The sequence below is a fragment of the Crotalus tigris genome, unplaced genomic scaffold (assembly GCF_016545835.1).
Source record: "Crotalus tigris isolate CLP2741 ecotype Arizona unplaced genomic scaffold, ASM1654583v1 scf7180000023774.461318, whole genome shotgun sequence".
NCBI classification, from domain to species: Eukaryota; Metazoa; Chordata; class Lepidosauria; order Squamata; family Viperidae; genus Crotalus; species Crotalus tigris.
The window spans coordinates 248,226-270,928 of NW_024100176.1; the positions used below are offsets into that span (position 1 = coordinate 248,226).

General features: G+C 36.4%; 1 protein-coding gene across 18 annotated transcripts in view; it reads left to right on the forward strand.

Moving 5' to 3' along the window:
- The window catches only part of INVS (inversin), a 370,054-nt gene that overhangs the window by 201,267 nt on the left and 146,084 nt on the right, over positions 1-22,703 (forward strand). For 17 of the 18 annotated variants that reach the window (XR_005553994.1, XR_005553995.1, XR_005553997.1 and 14 more), the window contains 4 exons: positions 1,176-1,285; positions 12,786-12,957; positions 15,451-15,606; positions 16,799-17,028. Coding sequence is in view for 14 of the 18 variants with exons in the window: in XM_039321650.1 (XP_039177584.1) it covers positions 1,176-1,285; positions 12,786-12,957; positions 15,451-15,606; positions 16,799-17,028 (668 nt within the window). In the remaining 4 variants the exon portion in view is untranslated. The remainder of the gene's footprint in view (positions 1-1,175; positions 1,286-12,785; positions 12,958-15,450; positions 15,607-16,798; positions 17,029-22,703) is intronic. The other variant, XM_039321656.1, reaches the window with a different exon arrangement.

The window sequence follows — 22,703 nt, forward strand, 5'->3', positions numbered from 1 at the left end:
TCGCTGCCCGGCTACCATGTCCTTGGCTGCGCTGCTTTGTGTGGGCCATGCCCGGGGGCGATTCTCCAGGGGGCTGCTGGTGAGGAGGCCGTAGGAGTAGGCGGGGCTGGGGTGATGGTGGCATGTGCCCACAGAAAGGGCTCCGAGTACCGCCTCTGGCATGCGTGCCATAGGTTCGCCACCACTGAGCTACTGTATTTGATAACTCATGTTACCTGGAAATTGTGTGACCAAATTTGACCTTTGCACTTAGAAAGATTCTATCTCAGCCTACCTGTATCTGGATCACTAAGTGCCTGTTTTAATATCCCTCCCCCTTGCTTGTCAATCCCCACCTCCTCAAAGATGGGGAATAAAGTCTATTCTGTGGCATATTTTGCTCAACATTCATTTTCTACAATACATGGAAAGGTTAAAGAGTGTTAAAGAGACTGCCTTGTTGTTCAGCATGAAGTTTTAGTTAAAAATTAAACATGCTTTTCCAGTTTCCATTCCATGTGCCTCTAAGCAGAGTCCTCTGCATTCATTTGATTCATCTGAAGAGTTGCTTGGCATTGTGACCTAAGCAGATCTCTGCTGTATGAAGTTTGCCAGAATTTCCAATGGGCTCATAAATAATCTTAGATTTAGGCATCTCATATTTATTTTGTCTGGATCCAATTCTAATTTTAATTAAACTAAGTATTATTTAAACTAGACTTTTAAATTTAATTTCTCTCATAATAGAAAAATATAATGCTCATCTGTTAGAATAAAAATGTAAGTAGTCCTCAATTTATAACTATTCATTTAGTTATAACAGTACTGATAAAAATAACTTATGTTCTTCTTTCACACTTATGACTCTTGCAGCACCCCCATGGTCATGTGATTAAAATTTAAATGCTTGGCAACTGGCATATATTTATAATGGTGGCAGTGTCCTGGGATCATGTGGCCACCTTTTGCAACCTTCTGACAAGCAAAGTCAATGGGGAAGCCAGATTCATTTAACTGTACTACTAACAATTGCAGTGATTCACCTAATAACTGTGGCCAGAGAGGGCAATTGGGCAAGACTCACTTAACAACTGTGTTGCTTAATAATGGAAATTTTGGGCTTGATTGGGGTCATAAGTTGAGGACTACCTATATATTGTTCATAAATATGTGCTTTTTCTTCTTTTGATTTTTAGGTCATGCACAGATTGTCCATGTTCTTTTAGAAAGAAACAAAGTTGGAACAATCCTTTCTGATAGTCAAGGGGCAACACCTTTACATTATGCAGCACAAAGCAACTTTTCTGTAAGTGAGATAAATAGTTTATTTGAAAATGTCATAACATTGAATCTTTTTAATTAGTCTAGTTATTAAGACTGTGTTTTTTCATATTAAAGATTGTGAAGAAACAGTATTTTTTAAGGTGAAAGTTGTATTTGCTATCATTTCATTTGTTCCAATGTTCTTTTTGATTGGAAAAATTTCTGAGACAAACTATGTTTTCCTTCTTGATATATTTAAAACATAGAAAATATGGATGTATACAAAAAGAAAAAATTATTTTATGAGGCTAACTTGAAGGGAGTGATCTAAATCGGGGGTCCCCAAGCCCCAGTCCGCAGACCAATACTGGTCCACGGCCAGTTAGGAACCGGGCCATGCAGTTGGAGGTGCGCTATTTTTATCTTAAGCACTGCATCTCCAAGGGAATTCTCTCTCATCTGCACCTTTTCTAAGACTGCTAAGCTCCGTTGCACTTCAACTGGAGTTTTTTGCTTTTGTTTTGATGTTCCAGGTGCCTCGTGTTTTGGCAACATCCTCCCTGCTTTTCCTGGTTTAATTTGGTGTGTGTGTGTATGTGTGTTCCTTCTTTCTTTGTGCAGCTCTCCAAGTTTGCCAGCCAAATGCACTTCTACCCAGCTTGCAATTGGAGAGGGGGGAGGGGAGAAGCTATATTTCCCCTTAAGCACTGTGTCTCCAAGGGAATCCCTCTCTCATTTGCACCTTTTCCAAGACTGCTGGATTTGTGCAGTGACGAGTTGGTTTGGTCTCTCTCTCCCTCTCTTTTTCTCAGCACTTCCTCAACATGCTGGGTCTTTTGGTTTGTTTTGCTGGAAGGCTGAGTTTAGGATTGTCTCTTTTCCTTCCCACTTTATTAGAAACAGAAAGTCACTGGTCTAATCTAATACAATGTAATAATAACAGAAATAAAGTTTATTATTTATTTCTTTGTTTGTCTATTTAGAAAATTTACAATAAATATAATGCACTTGAATCATCATGAAACCCCCTCCCCCTGGTAAAATTTGTTAATATAAATGGTACTGGTTTATAAAGATTATTAAGTGCAATTAGAAATATATATAATTTCCACAGCAAGGAAGATAACGCAGAAATGGTTAAATTGATTGTTTTATTCAAAGAGGAGAATATATTTAATTATGTTTTTTATTTGGATATCACTTCTGGATTTTGTGCTTGTGATAAAAAATGAAATTTTGGTTTCACTGCTTAGAAAGATTTGTTGTTATAGAAATGGCTAGTTATATGCTAATGTGTAAAAGTAAAAAGTTGAGGCTATAATGTTGTTGTACTGTGCTAAGTAGAGTTGAAAGTCAATGCTTTTTTTTCTTTTTTCCCTTGTACCTCATATTTTCTTTCCCCCTCTTTTTTCCTTCACTTAATTTTATATTTTTTATTTTTCTTTGTATTTTATACATTGGTAAAACAATGAAAGTAATGAGATTAAAACAAATAAAATAGAATATAGAATAAGAGGGTTGAAAGTGATTTTGGAGGTCTTCTAGGCCAACTTCCGTCTGTGGCCAGAGATCCTATACCAGGGGTAGGCAACCCAAAACACTCAAAGAGCCACTTGGACCCATTTCTCACCAAAAACAAAACACTGGGAGCCGCAAAACCCTTTTGATATCTAAAATGAAGCTAACACTGCATATATCCTTTTTTACCTTTATTATAAGTGTGTGTGTGTATAATAAAGGTAAAAAAAGGATATATGCAGTATTATCTTCATTTTAGATGTCAGAAGGGTCTCTCTCTCTGTGTGTGTGTGTCTCTCTTTCTCTCCTTCTCTCTCTCTCTTTCTCTCCCTCTCTCTCTCTCCCCCCTCTCTCTCCCTCTCTCCGATCTTCTGCTTACCTGGCAAGCTGGCTTCAAGCTGTTCTCCAACAAACTCAGAGGTAGGCAACCTCGGCTGTTTTATGACTCATGGACTTCAACTCCCAGAATTCCTGAGTCAGCATACTGGGCTAGCTAGCTCTCTCCTGCCCTTCCTGTTTCCTGCTTCCTGCAGAGACGCAGCAAAGGGAGGAGCTCAGCCCAATAAGCTTTTCATCTCCTCGGAGAACACTGTGAGTCCACTCTCTTTTTTACACACAAAGAGAGAGAGAGAGAGAGAGAGAGAGAGAGGCGCAAGTGCCTCTCTGTGGGGAAAAATGCATGCGCAGCAAACTGCCGTGCTTTCCCCCCCCCCAAACCTCATAACCTTTTGATACCCTTTGTCCTAATGAAGCAGCCAGAAGTTCATATCCTTTTGACTTAATGCCTTATCTACCTAAATATATAATATGCTTAAGTTACTTCCTATCTTTTCCTGCCTTTGTTAGTTCCTTCTTCTATTTGCTTTTTACCTGATCTTTGACCATGTAATGTGTTACTAGAAAATAGTTGCTTACATGAAGACATTTTCCAATGAAGAAACCTTTGTCAGCATTTAATGATAAAGCCTATGTATGTAACAAGTATATAAGAAGCAATAAACTCAGAGTTTGTCAAGCTGTGTCCTGCAGCTTCAAACCTCTGCTCAAGACATGCCTGCATCTTTTTCTTAGCGTCTTGCACCTCTCTCTATCTCTGTCTCTCTCTGAAAATGGCAAAGGAGGCTGGGAGCTGCAGGGGAAAGCTCAAAGAGCCACATGCGGCTCCGGAGCCGCAGATTGCTGACCTGTGTCCTATACCATTCCAGATTTTCTTTGAATTGATAGGATGGATACCCATGATCATAGAAAGAATAACAGAATAATAGAATAGAACAATAGAATTGGAAGGGATGCCAGAGGTCCTCCATCCAACCTTCCATCCAAGCAGGAGATCCTATATCATTTCAGACAAATGGCTGTCCAGTCTCTTCTTAGAAATCTCCAATGATGGAGCACCCACAACTTCTGGAGGCAAGCCATTCCATTAGTTAATGGTTTTCACTGTCAGAAAGTTTCTCCTTAGTTCTGGATTGCTTCTCTCCTTCATTAGTTCTATCCATTGCTTCCTATTCTGCCTTCAGGTGCTTTGGAGAATAATTGACCCTTCTTTGTGGCAGCCCTTTAAATATTAGAACACTGTTATCATGTCACCCCTAGCTCTTCTTTTCTCTAAACCAGCCATATCCAATTCCTGCAACCTTCTTCATATGTTTTAGTCTCCAGCCTCTTAATCATCTTTATTGCTCTTCTTTGTACTCTTTCTAGAGTCTCAATATTTTATCATATTTTGGTGACCAAAACTAGGTAAATATTCTAAGTGTGGCTGTCAGAACCCACATGTTGGGAGGGGGCCTTTCTTTTTCTTTCCTGCAGGTTCTGTCATTCTCCTGGAGGTAGGGGAGAACTATGGGAATTACAATGTATTTTCTTCACTTCACTTCAGCCACTACAATGTATCCTCTCTGCTTCATCTATTTGCTTGCTCTTTGAACCGTTTCCCCTTGATGCCACCCTGGGGGTGAGAAAGGAATGTGCCTCCGGCCATCTGGCTTATCTCTCATTGTGGAAGACTAGGTACGAAGACCTAACAACATCTTCACAGCTTTGGGAACAGCACCTTATCAGCCCCGTTCCCACAGCAGATTCAACACCAGGGGATTGGCCCCTTTGAACTGACCGGATGGACTATTGGGGTGGAGTTTGCTTCTTGCTCTTTTAACCTATTGATTCACGTGGAAACCCCTCAGATCCTGCCTTCTGTGCCTGCTGTCAGCTTCTCCTAATAAAAGATCTTTTGGGGATGAAATCGTTCCAAGAGTCCTGCTGTCTTGGGAAGAGGTTTGGAAGCAGGTCCTTACAGTGGCCTTACCATGGCATTATAAAGCAATACTTTACGTGATCTTGATTTTATTCTTCTATGACTAGGACTGCATTGGCTTTTTTGGCAACATGCACACACTACTGGCTCAGAATTAAGTGGTTGTCTACTAGGACTTATGAATTCCTCGTGCAGTTACTTGTGTTGAGCCAAGTTCAGTATTCTATACCTGTGCACTTGGTTTTTCTTGCTTAAGTGAAAAACCTTACTTTTTGCACAATTGAATTTCATTTTGTCAGATAGAGCCTAGTGTATAGAGATCCCTCTGTATTTTGAGCCTATCTTCTGGAGTGTAAGGATCTGCCTCAACTAGATCTCCCAAGAAAGCAGAACTCTTGGAACAGGCATTGTATCATAAAGGAATTTTTATTGAGAGTTAGTGACAGCAGTAGAGCAAAGCAAGGTCTGAAGAATTCATACATAAAAGGTGACATCATAATGCCCAGATAGAACTCTTCCATCCAGTTTCCAATCGTCTGGTTGAAATCCAGCCAATCCATAGGTGCTATGTTGTTTTGAAAATCTGGTGATTTAGCACCCATTTCAAGGTCTCTCTCAGTTTCGTTTCTCAATGGTCTCAGGAAATAAATAAATGAATGAATGAATGAATGAATAAATAAATAAATAATTGTCTGGAAATAAGGCAGATGTCTTCAGGCCACATTCCTTTCTCATGGATAGAGGCACTTTCACAGAGGACAGAGCAGAACAAGGCAGAGCAAGACAAATACATTCCCCAGCCCCCTCCCACCAGAATGGCATACCCCAAAACAGAGTTCAGAATAATAGAAGGTATGCAAGCAAATTAGAGGGTCTGACATACGGCCGCCCCTAATAGAACAACAAATCCACCTGTAAAACAAAATAGGGAAGGGAAAGAGAGGGAAACAACCACATTTATCAAGTTTATCTGGATAACATGTATGAAACTGCTTGAGTAATCTGGGGGCTCTAACGTGTTTTTTATAAATCCACTTGTTTTGCGAGGCAGGAAGATCTTTCTAGGCAACCAAATACTGAGTACAGTTGTGATTTTTGCGAGAGTCTAAAGTGTCTTTGATCTCAAAGTGCTGCTCACCCTCCACCATAATGGGCGGTGGAGGAGGAATGGTGGCACGCCTTAACGCAGATGTAATTTCAGGTTTCAGCAAACTGCAGTGGAAAACTGGGTGGATTTGACACAGGCTCTTAGGGAGTTCTAATTCTACTGTGACTGGATTTATTATGTGCTTAATAGGGAAAGGACCGATGTATTTTGGCCCTAGTTTTTTAGAGGGTTGCAATGATTGTAAAAACCTGGTGGAAAGGTAAACTCTGTTGGCGCTAAGAACCAGTCACAAGCATGTCTTGAGAGAAGCTAATGACGTCTGTCTGCCATATTCTGCACCCCTACAAAACTCTATCCCCCACATGAAAAGGTTTTGGTTCCATTCTTTTTTTTATCTGCCTGAGCCTTATATGCTGCTCTAGCTTCATCTAGGGTTTTCTAACCACAGGCCAAATGTTGTAACCAGGCCTTAAGAGAAGGAATTGCAGGTTCGTTGGCAGACAATTCAGGCATAGGGTGAAAGTCTGTCCATTAGCTACTTGAAAGGGAGTGAAACCAGTGCTGGAGTGCACCGCATTGTTATAGGCCACTTCAGCAAATGGCAGCGAATGTACTGTTCGAGAACAGAGTTCGTTTGTTCTATCTCCCCATTCGTTTGAGAATGATGACCAGATGACAGTCTTTGATCAGAACCTAAAAGTCCCAAAAGGTTCTCCAGAACTTAGAAGTAAATTGGACACCTCTATCTGAGAAAATACCCTGTGGGGCTCCATGCAGCAAATAAATATGCTGCACAAATAATTTGGCCAAAGTTTTTGCAATCGGAACCTTCTGACATGGAATAAAATGGCCCTGTTTTGAGAACAAATCAGTAACAACCCAAATGACAGTGTTCCCCATACTTTCGGGCAACTCCACAATAAAATCCATACAGATCTTTCTCCAAGGTGCTGAAGGGTTCGCTACTGGCTGTAGGAGCCCAGGCATTTTTCCTTGCCTATGCTTAGCAAATAGGGCAGCAGGCAACATAACTTTCAATGTCCTTCTTTAGAGAGGGCCACCAGAATTGTCTTTTAAGCAGGTGGAGGATTTTTATGAACCCAAAATGTCCCACTAACTTTGAGTCATGACAGGATTGCATAATTTTCAACCTGTGGGCTACAGGTACATATAAAGTTCTGCCAACCTAGGCCAACCCATCCTTTATGGAATAGAAGTTTCTATGGTTCTGAAACCACTTGTCCTTCTCCAGTGCTCTTTTGAATTCCACTACCCCAGCCCCCTCCCACCAGAATGGCAGACCCCGAAAAAGAGTACAAAATAATAAAAGGCATGCAAGCAAATTAGAGGGGTCTGACATGGAGTTTTGGCTATTCCTCCTAGCTTGGTGACATTTGCAAATTTGATGAGTTCCTCTTTTATCCCTTCATCTAAATTGTTTATGAAGATGTTGAAGAGAACTGGGCCTAAGACAAAACCTTGGAGTACCCCATTGCTTATATTCCTCCATGTAAGTGTAGTTCCATTAAGGAGTGCAATTTATCAGCCAGTATGAATCCCTCTGGTAATGGTGCATCTATCCCATATTTTTCTAACTTACCAAGAAATAGGTTGTGGACTACTTTGTCAAGTAGTCTACTTTGTCGATTTGATTCCAATAAAATGAAACACTCAATACTATTCTTGTTCCTAAATCAGCCTCCCAACTTATTGCTTTCCAAATAATGCTGGGCAGTAATTCATATTTCTTTTATCATTCACAACCAACTCTTCTGAATTGACTCCTAAAGGGGAAACAGTAGTATATTATTGAACAGCTTCATTTCATTGTGCAGATTCTTGGATATATAAAGTATCATAAAATTATATTTATTGCATTATATTCCTTTTTGCAAGTGCATAAGATGACAGATCTTGAAACTGAAATATGAGGATAATTCTAACTGCAAAACTCTGTCCTAAAAGTTGTTTATCCCTGCTCTTACTTATGTCAGAATCCAATTATACTTCATCCCTAGTTATCAATTATAGAAAACCCCATTTCTGCCCTCTCTGGATTCTGTCATAAAGAAAGAGAGGGGGGTGAACAAAGGGGCTTTATGGACCTCACTTCCTTCGGTACAACTTCAAAGGGTTTGAATGTGGATAGCACCAAAAGGCCTTATCATAACAAAGGAGGCTATTTACCTTTCATGTAGTTTATCTGAAGTCTCCATCCAGCCAGCAGAAAGGAAAAAAGGGGTGGGATTGTGATACCTGAAACTGTCACTGGAAGAGGGGGGTGATTGGGTGGGGCTACTGGGGAACCCCTTAAAACCTTGAATGGGAGAGCTTGGACCCCAAGTCCTGTCTAGAATGCCTGCAACTATTTTCTCTTAATAAAGGATTCCTGTTGGAAGAATTATTCCAAGAGTTCTGTCTTCTTAAGATGCAAAGTGGGTTGGGTCCTTACAACTTATTTTTATGGCTTTTGTCAACAAGAAGAAAAATAAAAAAGTGACAGAGAAAGTTTCTGTATATTTGTGACAGCTGTAATCTCTTATCTAATCATAATAAGCCAATGTCCTCATAAAATGATCAAGAATTATAATTATCTTTCTTACTGTAAGAAATCTTTCACAAATCTTCAGATTGCATGTATTCAGATGGCACTGTATGATTATAATTACAGTTATAGACTAGGAAATTGAAATGTATTCTCAAAAGAGAAGTTGAATATAATGTTCTATCTTTCCTGATACAGTTTGTAATGCTTCAGTATAGTTGATAAAACAAATTTGTAAAGAGACCTACTGCTTTATTTCCTCAGTAAATCAGTGAATATTTTTTAATCAGATTTCCTTGATGTTTCTAGATCCTATGCCAGGCAAATGCACGACATCATGTATTGGGCTGATTTTGCCATTGCAAGCAATGGGGTAGGCACGGCTTCCATGTAACGTGTCCGGCCCATGGGCCGGCAGTTTTACACCTCTGTCCTATGATTTTGGGGTAATCCCAGTTTTATAGGCTGTCTATGCTCAGGCCTGGGGTTAATCACTATCAAGCCAGTCTTATGTTGGTAATATTAAACCTACACTTAATAATGGATTATTTCCCTTGTACATTGAAGAAGAGTACAGTAGGGCTATGAGCACCTTTTTTGAAACTTTAGAAAACTTGTGATCCTTGGACATTCTTAGACCTAAGTCTGTCAGAGGATTGTATACAAGTCAGCTTTCTGTTAATGTTAACATCATTCAGAATCTCAGTCAGATTTATGGTTAGTGTTGCTCACAGATGTTTGGATAAAGATGTAGAAATGTCTTTATTCTCTTAATTCTACACAGGATGACCATGGTTATAGCTCCTTTGGGAAAATAAATTCCTCATTGCATAATAAAAGTACATGTCCAATTTGGGATATCTAAATGTGAAGGCATAATTGCGGACTATCCGAAATGGCTTTCTGTGGAAGCCACACAATGAAATAGACATTAGATTTGCCATTATTAGGATGGACTTTGATAGTTAGCATTTGTTTCCTCATCCTAAAGTTAAAAGAAGAAATTTAAAGAAAACATTTGCAGATAACAACATTCTCAATAATTACATTAGTAAGAACAATATACTTGTAATTGGTTCTGTATCGAAAACATTTAGATGTTGTTTGGATCTAAGATTTAGTTACTGAAAAAGAAAAAGGCAGAGATATTAATTTCTTAAGGCTCAGGCCTCTGTTTTCATAAATTTAATGTACAAGATACTTAGAACTATGAAATAAAGTAGTTCTCTTAAACTATCCTAACTTTTTTTTATTAGTGTTAAATATGAAATCAGATGTTAAAAATATGCAGTTCTAGGAATAAGGCACAATTCCAGTTCCAAAAGATTTCCATTCTGAAATGTTTTGAATAAATAAATGATATTCAAGAAATGCTAAGTGTTAGTATTAAACTGAAATGTCTAATTGATAACATGCATTTATATGTATTTATTAATATGAAATCAAAGAATGCCAGATAATGAACAAGTACATCCATAGCCCCTCCCAAATCCATTACTACTTCTTACAAAATATTTACCACAAACTTAAGGGAAGGGCAGCAACTCAAACTTGAGTAATTATCCCTAACCTCTCTAGATAAGATTTAAAAAAAAGGTTCTCAAATGCTGGAAAGCTGCTACTTGTTTTATTTGGGGGGAAAATCCAGTGTCCATGTAATGATCATTTTGATATTGATTAACATCTTTATAGTTCTGGATCTGAAAAAAACATCTTATTTTACATCAGTCTGATCTTGCAGCCTGGTTCATACACATATAATCCTTTTAACTGGGGCTTGGAAGAAGTTATTTTCAATGTCTATGTCTAAACATTGGTACTACAGGTAGTCCTCATTTAATGACTCTAATTGGGACCAGAATTTCCATCACTAAGGAATGTAGTTGTGAAGCAAAATATCACATGATTGCAATGCTCAGTGGTAGCCATTTTAGTAGTTGTGATTGTGATTATTAGGCCAGGATCTCAAACATCTCCTGCCATGCCACCTTCACCTCCATTTCAACTCTCCCACCCATCTTTCTCCTCCATCTCTGTCCTTTGGGCCTTTGTACTCTGCCAGCTGCCTCTCCGCTGCCCTGCATTTCACCACCTCTACATCTCTGCCTTGTACTCACAAATAGATATGAGTCCTGGATCCCATACCAAAGGCACATTAAAAACTGGAAAAAATTCATATGAGTGTTCTCTGTTCCATTCTTGGATTTATTGGCAAGACTGTCTTCAACCTGAGAGTCTTGGATCATGCAAAGTCCACCCACATTGAGTCCCTGATTATCAGAGCCCAGATGAGGTGGGTGAGACATGTCATTAGAATGGATGACCATCATATGCATCTTCTATTGCTCAATAGCAGGGGTGGGCAATTAATTTTTCAAGAGACACTGTGAAAGAAACCCTATGCCACTGTGAAATCCAGTCAAGAGAACTAGGAGCTGTGACTGCTGATAGAACTCATTGGCAAACCTTATGCTATGAAATCTCCACTGGCTTGAAGACAGGCACCTCAAAAAACTAATAGAAAATTTAATGCAGAGTCACAGAATAACACCCACAGTTACTACAACAATGGATTTTCAGTGCCCCATTGAGCTAGACTCTATGCCTCCAGACTGGGACTGCAGAACCACCTTCACGTCCACAGACAGCACATCTTCTTCAAAGTCAAGGATTTACCATATATAGTACAGGATGTAATTGACAAGTACCACTTTCAAATGCATTTTATCTACCCTCTCCATTTTGAGACTGACTTTAAATATTTAGCGATTTTTTAATTGTGTTGCTTTTTTCCTGATCACCTATTTTGATAACATATTTTTTGAGTTTTAGAGAAATTTTCTTTTGCATAGATATAGTCCTTTCAGCACCATCATAATTTTGAACAGTCACTGAAGGAATGGTATATCGAGAACTACCTGTATAGATGAAAAAAAAATTAAAAATTGGAAAAACTTAAGAGAATTCTAATTATATTTGACTGAAATACATTATAATATAGTATTTATTCACTTTTAATGTTACTTGGAATATTAAACAATTATTTTCTTTTTATCACTATCAACTTAATAGAGTTGAAGAGTGGTACAGTACATAATATTTTTCCTTAAAGAAAATTATGTTCAAGTACCTTTTTATTAATTTATTTACAAAATTTATTGGCAGCTTACAATTATATACACACATATATAGTATTGTGTAAAAGTGTTAGGAAAATGGGCAGAAATGGTTTAAATTAAGAATGCTTTCAGAAATAGAAGTGTTAATAGTTTATTTTTATTAACTAACAAAATGGAACATAAATGAACAGAAGAGAAATCCAAATGAAGTCAATATTTAGTAGCAGAGTTTGACTGTTTCTCACCCTGTTTTAAACCTATCACACACCTGTTTCTGTTTCAGTTAATGACTTGGTTTCAATCAACATATGAAATCGAGGATCACTTGCTTGGTATACTTGGTTAATCACACATTTAACTTTAATCCTACAAAATCCCTGACTTGTACAAGTGTAAGAATTGATGCTGTTTTGAAGGCAAAGGGTGGTTACACCAATTATTGATTTGCTTTGGATTTCTCTTCTGTTCTTTTAATTGCCATTTTATTATTAACACTTCTATTTTTGAAAGCATTCTTAATTTGCAGCATTTTTGCACAACTATAACACTTTTGTACAATACTCTGTAACACATGTTAATGCCAACTGTTAAAATCCAATTACAAATGGAGAGGGCAGGGGCAGGATGGGGGGGAGGTGAGATCTGTTTTTACTCAATCAATCATCTCCACTGAAATGCTTCCCACCCCATTGCCCCAAGTTAACTGGGAAAGCCAAGACTTTAGGTCTTTACAAAAGGTCAGGAGGATTTGGGCCAATCTCACTCCAGGAGGGGGGGTGCAAGATATTCAGAGGGCATCAGCAAAAAAAGTCCTTCTCATGGACCCTGCCAACTAGAATAATCAGGCCAATAGGACCCACAGCATGCCTCCTCTGTTTACAAAAAAATATACAATTGTTTTCATTTATTATTATTATTAATTATTATTATGAATATGGAATCATATTACAAAGTAATTTCAAAACCAACCATACTCCGTGAATATTTCTGTTATAGGAAACTGTGGAAGCATTTTTAAAACATCCTTCTGTGAGAGATGACTCAGATCTTGAGGGAAGAACTTCTTTTATGTGGGCAGCTGGTAAAGGTAGTAATGATGTCATCCAGATAATGTTAAAACTAAAACTGGTCACCGATATCAATGTGGCAGATAAATATGGTGGCACAGGTAAAAACTCTTTGTGTGTGCCTGTGTGTGTGCATATGTGTGTGTGTGTGTGTGTAGCTAGGATTTATGATTTACACTTAAGATTTACAATCATAACTTACACATACTAATTGCTCAATTCACCAGAGAGAGAAAGATAATAGTTTGTGCTGTTGTTTACTAAGGAATATAACTGCATAACTAGTATTTTGAGATAATTTAAAAGGAGAGAATAGTTGCTATAGAGCATCTAAGCTCTGAGACATTATTGTTCTTATTATCCACATTAGATTAGTTTATTCAGTTGTTTGTTTAATTATATGCATTTTTTAGTTTATTAATTTTCCAAAGACTCATCATGTATGACCTATGAGTAGAGAATCCAAGAAATGGAGTTTGAAGTTTCTGTATTATAAGCAATTGTTCACTTCTGCTTCTATTAAGTCATTAGCTTAGCATTTATCAGATATGCTTAATAGGGTTTTTAAGTACACTAACAAATTCCTCTGGAAATATTATCTTTTACAATCTTAAATGTGCAACATTTTAAATCATTTGCTTAGACAAAAAGAATATTTATACATTCTTACTTTTTCTCACTTTCTAGAGAACACCTTATTTAAGGATCACACAAAAGATTTATGACTTTACTATCCCTCATTTAATACTCCTGCCTAGCTCTGTATTTCACTAAAATAGTGTTACCAGATGCTAGAATCAGAGCTCTGATAAGAAAAGTTGACTTTTTTATGTCAAATTAATTTGTCAACTTTTTCTTTTCTAAATCTCTTTTGTTTCATTAGCATACATTAATGCTTCTCAAATCTAAGTAAATTATCTGGGTAGAAAAAAAATTGGGTAAAATTTTTATGATACACAAACTTATTACGCAATCACAATAATTTAAGTCATTATAAATTAACATAAAGTATTTTATTTATATTTGGTAAAAAGCTCTTTCTGATAAATTGTTCTGAGTAATGGAGGAAAAAGCTTGGTAAGCATTGGGCATAATATTAGGCATATGCATCATGCTATTTTTTTCAGGATTAAGTAATATTATACAAAATGCAAAAAAATGTATGAAAGAATTAAAATTAAGAATTAAGATAAAAAAACTAATTAAATCTAATTTATATCAACATCATTCATGATATCTTTCTGTATTTGCAAATCATTCTTACCTCTTAAAAGAACTGAAGCTGACAAGCTGGCAAGCTGAAAATCTCAGGCCATATAAAATCATTGAACAAACAAAGGGTACATGTTTTCTATTTTCAGGCTGGAAAAAAAAAGCTGAAAAGTCTGCTGTCAGAAAATGATAGAAAGTTAAAACATGAAGCCAAAATAGCTTCATGGATGGATGGAAGCCATCCATCCAGCCACCAATTCATTCCCATATACACAGATTTCTGTATTAGATTCCTGTGTTCTGTAGTTCTTCTCCATAAATATGACTTCAAGTATCTAATAAAGTTTTTATCTTACCATGCTGAGTTCTCAGAAGCTTTACTTTTAACTAGTTACTGGCAAGAATTGGGTGAGAGAGTCTGAAAAGTCTTGAATCAAGTAGTGTCTGCGTTAAAACTGACACATCCACCATCAATTATTAAAGTAATAAATGTAAAAATTATATTTTGTACCTTTTCCTTTTTTTGAGTATCTCATCATTTCCATCCAATCACAACTTCTCTCTCTCAGGTGTCACTTTTCATTTTGTAATTTAATACTGTACTCATTCTTTCTAGTTGACCAAACCATCCCAATCTCTCAATTGGTCTCTCAATTTTATATTCAGTCCATCTAATTTATCACCCGTTTGCTCTGGCCTCTTTCTCTCTTTTTCATACATGGACCTCTTAAGCAATTTATTCCCACTTAAGTTATTAATATTGTGGCACAATGGCTCTGGGCAAAATTAGAGAAGCAATTTCCCATTACTTTCTTCTTTGATTTGTTTTTCAAATTTCTAGTCTGTCTACAGACTTGGGATTTTCTAGTGCCCTGCGTTCCAAGTGTTTATTTTGGCAAGATTGACTATAGGTGCTGCCACCATCTGCTGGAAGAACTGAAGTTTTTTTAAAACTACCCCTTACCTTTTCATATCTTTATTTTAATGTATGTTGAATATCAGATTTGAATTCTGCTGTTATTTGAATTTATTTTCATTATTCTTTAACAAAGTTGCTGATTTCAAAAATAGTATCAGATTTTATTTAATCTAGATTTATATCACAGATCCTACATACATGTATCCAGTTTACATAAATTTTATATATAAATTTTATATATAAATTTTGTATGTGTTTGTGTGTGTGTGTGTGTGTGTAAATAGATGCAACTGAATGGAGCAAGCCTAAGACAATAACAAAACAAATAAATGGAGAGAGTGATGTCCAGCACACCTGCATGTAAATACCAATCCGTCATCTTGCTGTCTGGTTTAGGTTTTGTTATATTCACTATTTTAATTAAACACTATTTAATAACTGCATTCTTTTTGACATCTTTCAGCATTACATGCTGCTGCCCTTTCTGGCCATGTCAGCACTGTGCAATTGCTTCTAAAACATTATGCCCAGGTAGATTCTGCTGATGTAATGAAACACACTCCTCTTTTCCGGGCTTGTGAAATGGGACATAAGGAGGTAATACAGACACTCATTAAAGGTCAGCTCCATAAATTTCTTCATAAATATATGGCTGTCTTTAGCTTTTGACTTGAGCAAAGAGTAATGATAGTCAATATTGTGAAGGATTAGTTCATGACTGACATTGGAAAAGATAATATTTTAAACCAATCTTTTTCTAAAACATTTTAGATATATTTAAGGGGTCCTGTTCCTGAAAATTTAGAATTTTGAAGAAACTTTAAGCATGGCATAAGAATTAGTAACTTATCTTTGTAGTAGAAAATAGACTGATTAGGAATTCTCAGACATAGGAACAAATTCTGATTTTCAGTATTATAAGTATTCTATCTAATTTGGATTAGAATCTTTATTATAAATTAAAATGTAATAATTTAGATCATGGAGGGAATTTTTAGACTGCCAAATTTTCAGCTGACTGGTTTAAAACTTAATTATATATCATCTATTTTGCTATCAATCTTCATAGTCCTAAGCAATTTTGGGAAAACTCTTCATTATGCAACCTCTTTGAAGATTTTAGATATGTCTTAGAATTTATTCAGGCTAAGAAAATAATCAGAGAAAGGCATATTTAAATATAAAAATGAGACTAGTTTGATCATAAATCCCAACAGAAATATATGCAACATCCTAGATGACATGGCTAATTAAGTTAAGTCATTAATTTTACCATTTTAGAAAAGATTCTTTATACCCAGGTTTAACACAGCAGTTCTATATGGGAAGTGTAATAAGGGCTCTATAGTTTGCCAAATTGGTTAGTTTCTGAACTCTGAGTGTAATATCATTGTACCTTTATTATCAACCTATTTCTCAAACTGCAAATAGTTAATTCACTAGGTTCGAGGGAGGAACAGTGAAGGAAAAATAAATATAAAAATATGTATCATACCAGAACATGGCATGGTATGATACATATTATCAGGATGTTAATTTCTTATGTGGGAAGAAAGAAAGAAATTTGATTACAGAGGTGTATATGCCTTTGGTGTGCATGGAGAAAATATACTTCCATTGGGATAGCTTCAGTGACAATCTTCTGCACATACACACCTGAAAACGGCCATGCCAAACCTTTGAAAGTGGGACCTTGGCACTTTGAGTAAAGAAGTTAGAAGGAGTTATGCATTGCCTCAGCATACACTTTTTTAGTTTGTTAATAAACAACTGAGGCAGACTCCATGGATTGACATACATTATTGTTTCAGGAGGAGCAAGAGTTGATTTAGTTGATCAAGATGGCCACTCTCCCTTACACTGGGCAGCTCTAGGAGGAAACCCTGATGTTTGCCAAATATTGATAGAAAATAAAATCAATCCTAATGTACAGGATTATGCAGGAAGAACTCCACTGCAGTGTGCTGCTTATGGAGGCTATATTAATTGTATGGTGCTATTATTGGAAAATAATGCAGATCCAAATATCCAAGACAAAGAGGTATGTGTTGTTTTACTATATTGTTTATTATAAATAGTTCAGACATGCACACATTGCTGTTGGAATATATTGGTTGGATATCAAGCTTTATCCAAGCACCAAATTCCACTAGAAATTCATAGTGTAAAAATTGGGTATCATTTATATACCTATCATGCTTGGGGAATTTATATTAGAAAACAATTTCCCATTCATTAAATTGAATACTTTTTCCAAGGGAAATTGTAAGTGTTGTTGGACTTGTCCAAATAAGAAATCTGGCATGGAGTCATTGCAAATATTTAGGGCAAAAAACATTAATTTGAGCAATAGCCTGCCTCCTAATGTAAACTGTACATATATTCTTCTGTCTCCTGCCTAGATGATGATCTTAAAGGAGAGAAAATGTTAAAGACCTAATTCTGCTAACTTGCTATCCTTGTGCATATACCATGCACCTGATCCAAATGAGCTTCCCTTGCTGTTTTCTGTATTAGTTGGAGAAAAAGAGGAATACCCTGAAGAAACTGAGAATGAGTGAGGAGAAAAGCTGTGAGGGCTAGATAAGAATTCTTTGATATTATTCAATCAGTAAGGCCCATTAATTATTTTAGGATGATCCTACGCTGACTAACCAATTAGATAATCATGATTTGGATAATCATAACATGAATTGTCAAGAATTGAAGTAGTGAGTGCACTTTTGGGTGGTTATGTTGGCAATTTTGAGATCGAGCAAGTTTGGTGGGAAATGACGTGGGTTATTAGGGTGGAGGGTAAAGAATAATTCTCATCAGAAGATTCTAAGAAAAGGACTTGTAGAGGGATAATAAGGAATGCTGTGAACAGTAAATTTTGCCCTTCTCTAGAAACCACTGAAAAACCTGAAAAGAAAACAGAAAACAATAGAAAAAAGAATAAAAAGTGCAGGAGAAAAGAAGAAACAAGAAAAAGAAAGAAAATAATAAAGAAAAGGAAAAGAAATACGCAAAGAAGTAACTTCCAAACTTCATTGCAACAAAGAAATAGATATCTCTTCATCCCATATACCATCCTTTATCTATAAGCAAATCTATAAAACATCAACTTTTCAATCTCATTGTCAACAAAAGTCCATAAATTTGCAAACTTTGCAAAAAATATTTATTTTAATTTTGAACAAATAAACCAACTTTATATCACTTCCTTTTATTTCTAACAATCTTTAATTCAATCAGAGTGTCCTAGGATTTGCTTTCTCTTCAATTCTTTTTTACGTATCCTACAGATGTCTTCAAAGCTTTGACTAACCTCTGTTGTAGATGCAGTAATAAAACATTTTCCAGGTCATTCTCTTGGTTCATAATTTGTATTTTCCTTTTAATTTTTAAAATGTCATCCAGTTTCTGATGTATGTCCAGGAAAGTATGCTTTTCCGAATTGTTCTTTTGGCTTGTCATTTGTACTTCACTTTTGATATTTTCTCTGTCTTATTTCTGTTACTGTCATTCCATTAAGTAAGTCCATAAATTTGCAAACTTTGCAAAAAAATGTTTATTTTAATTTTGAACAAATAAACCAACTTTATATCACTTCCTTTTATTTCTAACAATCTTTAATTCAATCAGAGTGTCCTAGGATTTGCTTTCTCTTCAATTCTTTTTTAGGTATCCTACAGATGTCTTCAAAGCTTTGACTAACCTCTGTTGTAGATGCAGTAATAAAACATTTTCCAGGTCATTCTCTTGGTTCATAATTTGTATTTTCCTTTTAATTTTTAAAACTTCAGCCAGTTTCTGATGTATGTGCAGGAAAGTATGCTTTTCCGAATCGTTCTTTTGGCTTGTCATTTGTACTTCCACTTTTGGTATTTTCTCTGTCTAATTTCTATTACTGTCATTCCACAAACATTTTTAGACACTATCTATTATTGAAGTAGACATAATCTCTTGAAGTGTTGATATTGTAATTACTAATTTCTGACTCCATTCTTCAAAGATCTCCTTTAGTATTTCCAGTGTTACAATATTTTTGTTATTTTGTAAGTTCCTGTATTAATTGACATCAAGAACAAGATTGTATTTTTTTTCCTTTTTCTTAGAATCTTTAGCTCCTTCTAATGTCCAGTTTCAAAAATCATCATTTATCTTATAATAACCAGGATAGCCAAATTAAATCTGTTTACCACAAAAACCTGCTTATTTTATAATTAAAACTGAGGGGAAGGGTGACTAATCTCTAGAATCTCTAGAACACAAAACCAATCACAAGTCCCAAGAAAACAAATCAATGGTAGTGATGAGAAAAAAAAATTCAACGATCAGGAGATGCAGGAAACATACTCATAGACAGGCATAAAAGTCTTAAATGCTTATATACAAATGCTCAAAGCTTCAGGAACAAACAGGGGAACTAGAAGCAATACTACATGAGGGAAGGTATGACATAGTTGGCATAATAGAAACCTGGTGAGACGAAACCCATGAATGGAATGGACTGATGGATGAATACAAATTGTTCAAAAGAAACAGGTCTACAAAAAGAGGAGGGGGAGTTGTATTATATGTAAGAGAATACCACATAGCTGCAGAAATGCACGTGATCAAAGATAAAATCACTCCAGAATGTATATGGGTCAATATAAAAGAGAAAAAAAGTGACATTGCCATATGTAGGAAGCATACCACAGTAGTAATAGGAGACTTCAGCTATCCAGATATCAATTGGGAGACAAGCTCTTCAGGGAGTGGGAGATCAAACAGATTCCTAACCAACCTAGCCGACAACTTTGTCACCCAAAAGGTGGAGGCGAAAACTAGTTGTAAAGCTATACTTAATCCTTACAAACAGAAGCAGGACTTAATCCTTACAAACAGAAGAAGTGATAGAATTGAAATTGTCGGAAGCTTGTATGAAAGTGACCATGTCATACTGGAATTTAATATAATGCAAACGCTAGCAATAGAAAATAATCCAACCAGTGTCTTAAACTTCAAAAGAGCTGATTTTAACAAACTCAGAAAGAACCTAGGAAAGATCCCATGGATGAAAATCCTAAAAGGGAAAACAACCCAAGAAGCGTGGAGAATCCTGAAAAATGGATCATAAAAGCCCAGACCAGCACAATACCATTGAGAAAGAAAAACAAGAAATTCAAGAAGAAACCAGCATAGTTACGTAAAGATCTCTCTGACAAACTGAAAGCCAAAAAGGACAAATACAAAAAATGGAAAAAGGGCATATAACTAAGGCTAATTATCAACAGACAGCCAGAACATGCAAAGATGAAGTCAGGAAAGCAAAGGCTCAGAACGAACAAAGACTTGCAACAGAAATCAATGATAATAAAAAAATGTTTCTTCCAACATATTAACAACAAGAAAAAAAATCAAGGAAACTGTAGGCCTACCAAAGAGAGAAGATGGCAAGGAAATAATAGGCAACAGGGAGAAGGTAGAGCTGCTTAACTCATACTTTGCATCAGTCTTCACACAAAAAGAAACTATAGCCCAACATACCCAAAAAAAAACCTACTGCAAAAGACGTACTAGAAACAAAAATTGAAATAAGCAAGAAAATTGTAAGAGAGCACCTATCTGACCTTGAGGAGTATAAATCACTGGGACCTGACAGATTACATCCCAGAGTTCTGAAAGAGCTGGCAGATGTTATCTCAGAACCATTGCACCACATATTTCATAAATCCTGGAGCACAGGGGAAGTACCTGAGGATTGGAAAAGGGCTGATGTGGTTCCCATCTTCAAGAAAGGAAAAAAAAACGGATCTGTAGTAACAGACCAATCAGTTTAAGATCAATACCTGGGAAATTATTAGAAAAGATAATCAAAAAACAGATCTGCAAACACACTAGAAGCAAACAAAGTCATAACTAGTAGCCAGCACGGGTTTGTTAAAAACAGATCATACCAAACCAATCTTATTTCATTCTTCAATAAAGTGACTAAACTACTAGAGCTGGCTAACAAACTGTACTCAAAGAGTAGTCTTCAATGGCACTACATCCAGATGGAGAGAAGTAAGCAGCAGGGTACCACAAGGTTCCATCTTAGGCCCAGTACTCTTCAATATCTTCATAAATGACTTAGATGAGGGAATTGAAGGGGAACTCATCAAATTTGCAGATGACACTAAATTGGCACAAGTATCCAACACCCCAGAAGACAAATTCAGAATCCAAAAAGATCTTGACCAACTTGAACAATGGGCCCTATCCAACAAAATGAGTTTCAATGTGGAGAAAAGCAAAGATTTACATTTAAGTAGGAAAAATCAAAGGTACAAGTACAGTTTGAGAATAGAATAGAATAGAATAGAATAGAATAGAATAGAATAGAATAGAATAGAATAGAGCTGGAAGGGACCTTAGAGGTCTTCTACTCCAGCCCCCTGCTCAAGCAGGAGAACCTATACCATTTCAGACAAATGACTGTATAGCCTCTTAAAAATATTCAGTGATGGAGCACCCACGATTTCTGGAGGCAAGCTGTTCCACTGGTTGATTATCCTCACTGTCAGGAAGTTTCTCCTTGATTCCAGGTTGCTTCTCTTTTTGATCAGATTCCAACCATTCTTTCTCTTCCTTCCCTCTGGTGATCTAGTGAACAAAGTGACCCCTCTTCTTGGCTGCAGTATTTGGGCGAGACCTGGCTTAAAAATAGCAACTGTGAGAGGGACGTTGGAGTCCTAGTGACAATCACTTGACTATGAGCCAGAAGTGTGCAGCAGCAACCAAAAAAGCTAATACAATCCTGGGTTGTATAAGTAGAGGCATAGAATCAATATCACGCGATATACTAGTACCGCTTTATAAAACCCTAGTAAGACCACACCTGGAATACTGCAGCCAATTTTGGTCACCATATCACAAAAAAGATGTTGAGAGTTTGGAAAAAAATCAGAGAAGACAGTTTTGGGAGCACAATTCTATTAAGCTTCTTAGTATTCACAATACTGCAGCCCCCCTGCCAATATAAATGCCAGCCTGTGTTTGAGTTTGAATTCACACCTTTTATCAACCATGCATTTTAGCAGGTTTTCTTGGAACATAGAGATATAGCTTTATTCTTTGAAAAGATAGAACTGCAGGCCAATGGAATATAAATATGCTGGGAATCTCTCCAGCAGCTTTGACAAAGAGCTATATTTACCACAGAGATTGGAAAAGGTCCATGGAAAAGAGGTAGAGGATTTAGCTTATCGCATAAGAAATAGGTGAATATGTTAAGCAGTAACTGTGCTAAATTGAACTTAAGTAAAATATTCTTTAGCCATCGCAAGAATTCTGTATTCAGTGATAAGCATATATCATTCATATTTCAGAAAATGTAGAACATGTAGTATTTTCTTTCTTAAAATTGTACAGTCCTTATCATCATCGTCATCCTTTTGTAGTGAAAACCTCTTTCTTGCCCTTCCTTCCCATATTTACCCGATGAAGACTTTTCAAACTTATCATTCTGAAAGTCTCTAATAGCTTTAAGATAATTAATAGGTAATTTCTGAAATTGATTAGAAAATAAGGTTTGTGAATTCTGTGTGCTCTGCCACAATTGCTATGAAAATTGCTTATCTTGTTAATTCTCCTTGTTAGGAGCAGCTGTCTGAAGCACATGTAGGCAATCTCTCATCCTCTTCTTATCTAGAGACGTTCCAAGGAGCTGGCTACTTCTCATTGCTGCACTTTTGCGGATCTTCT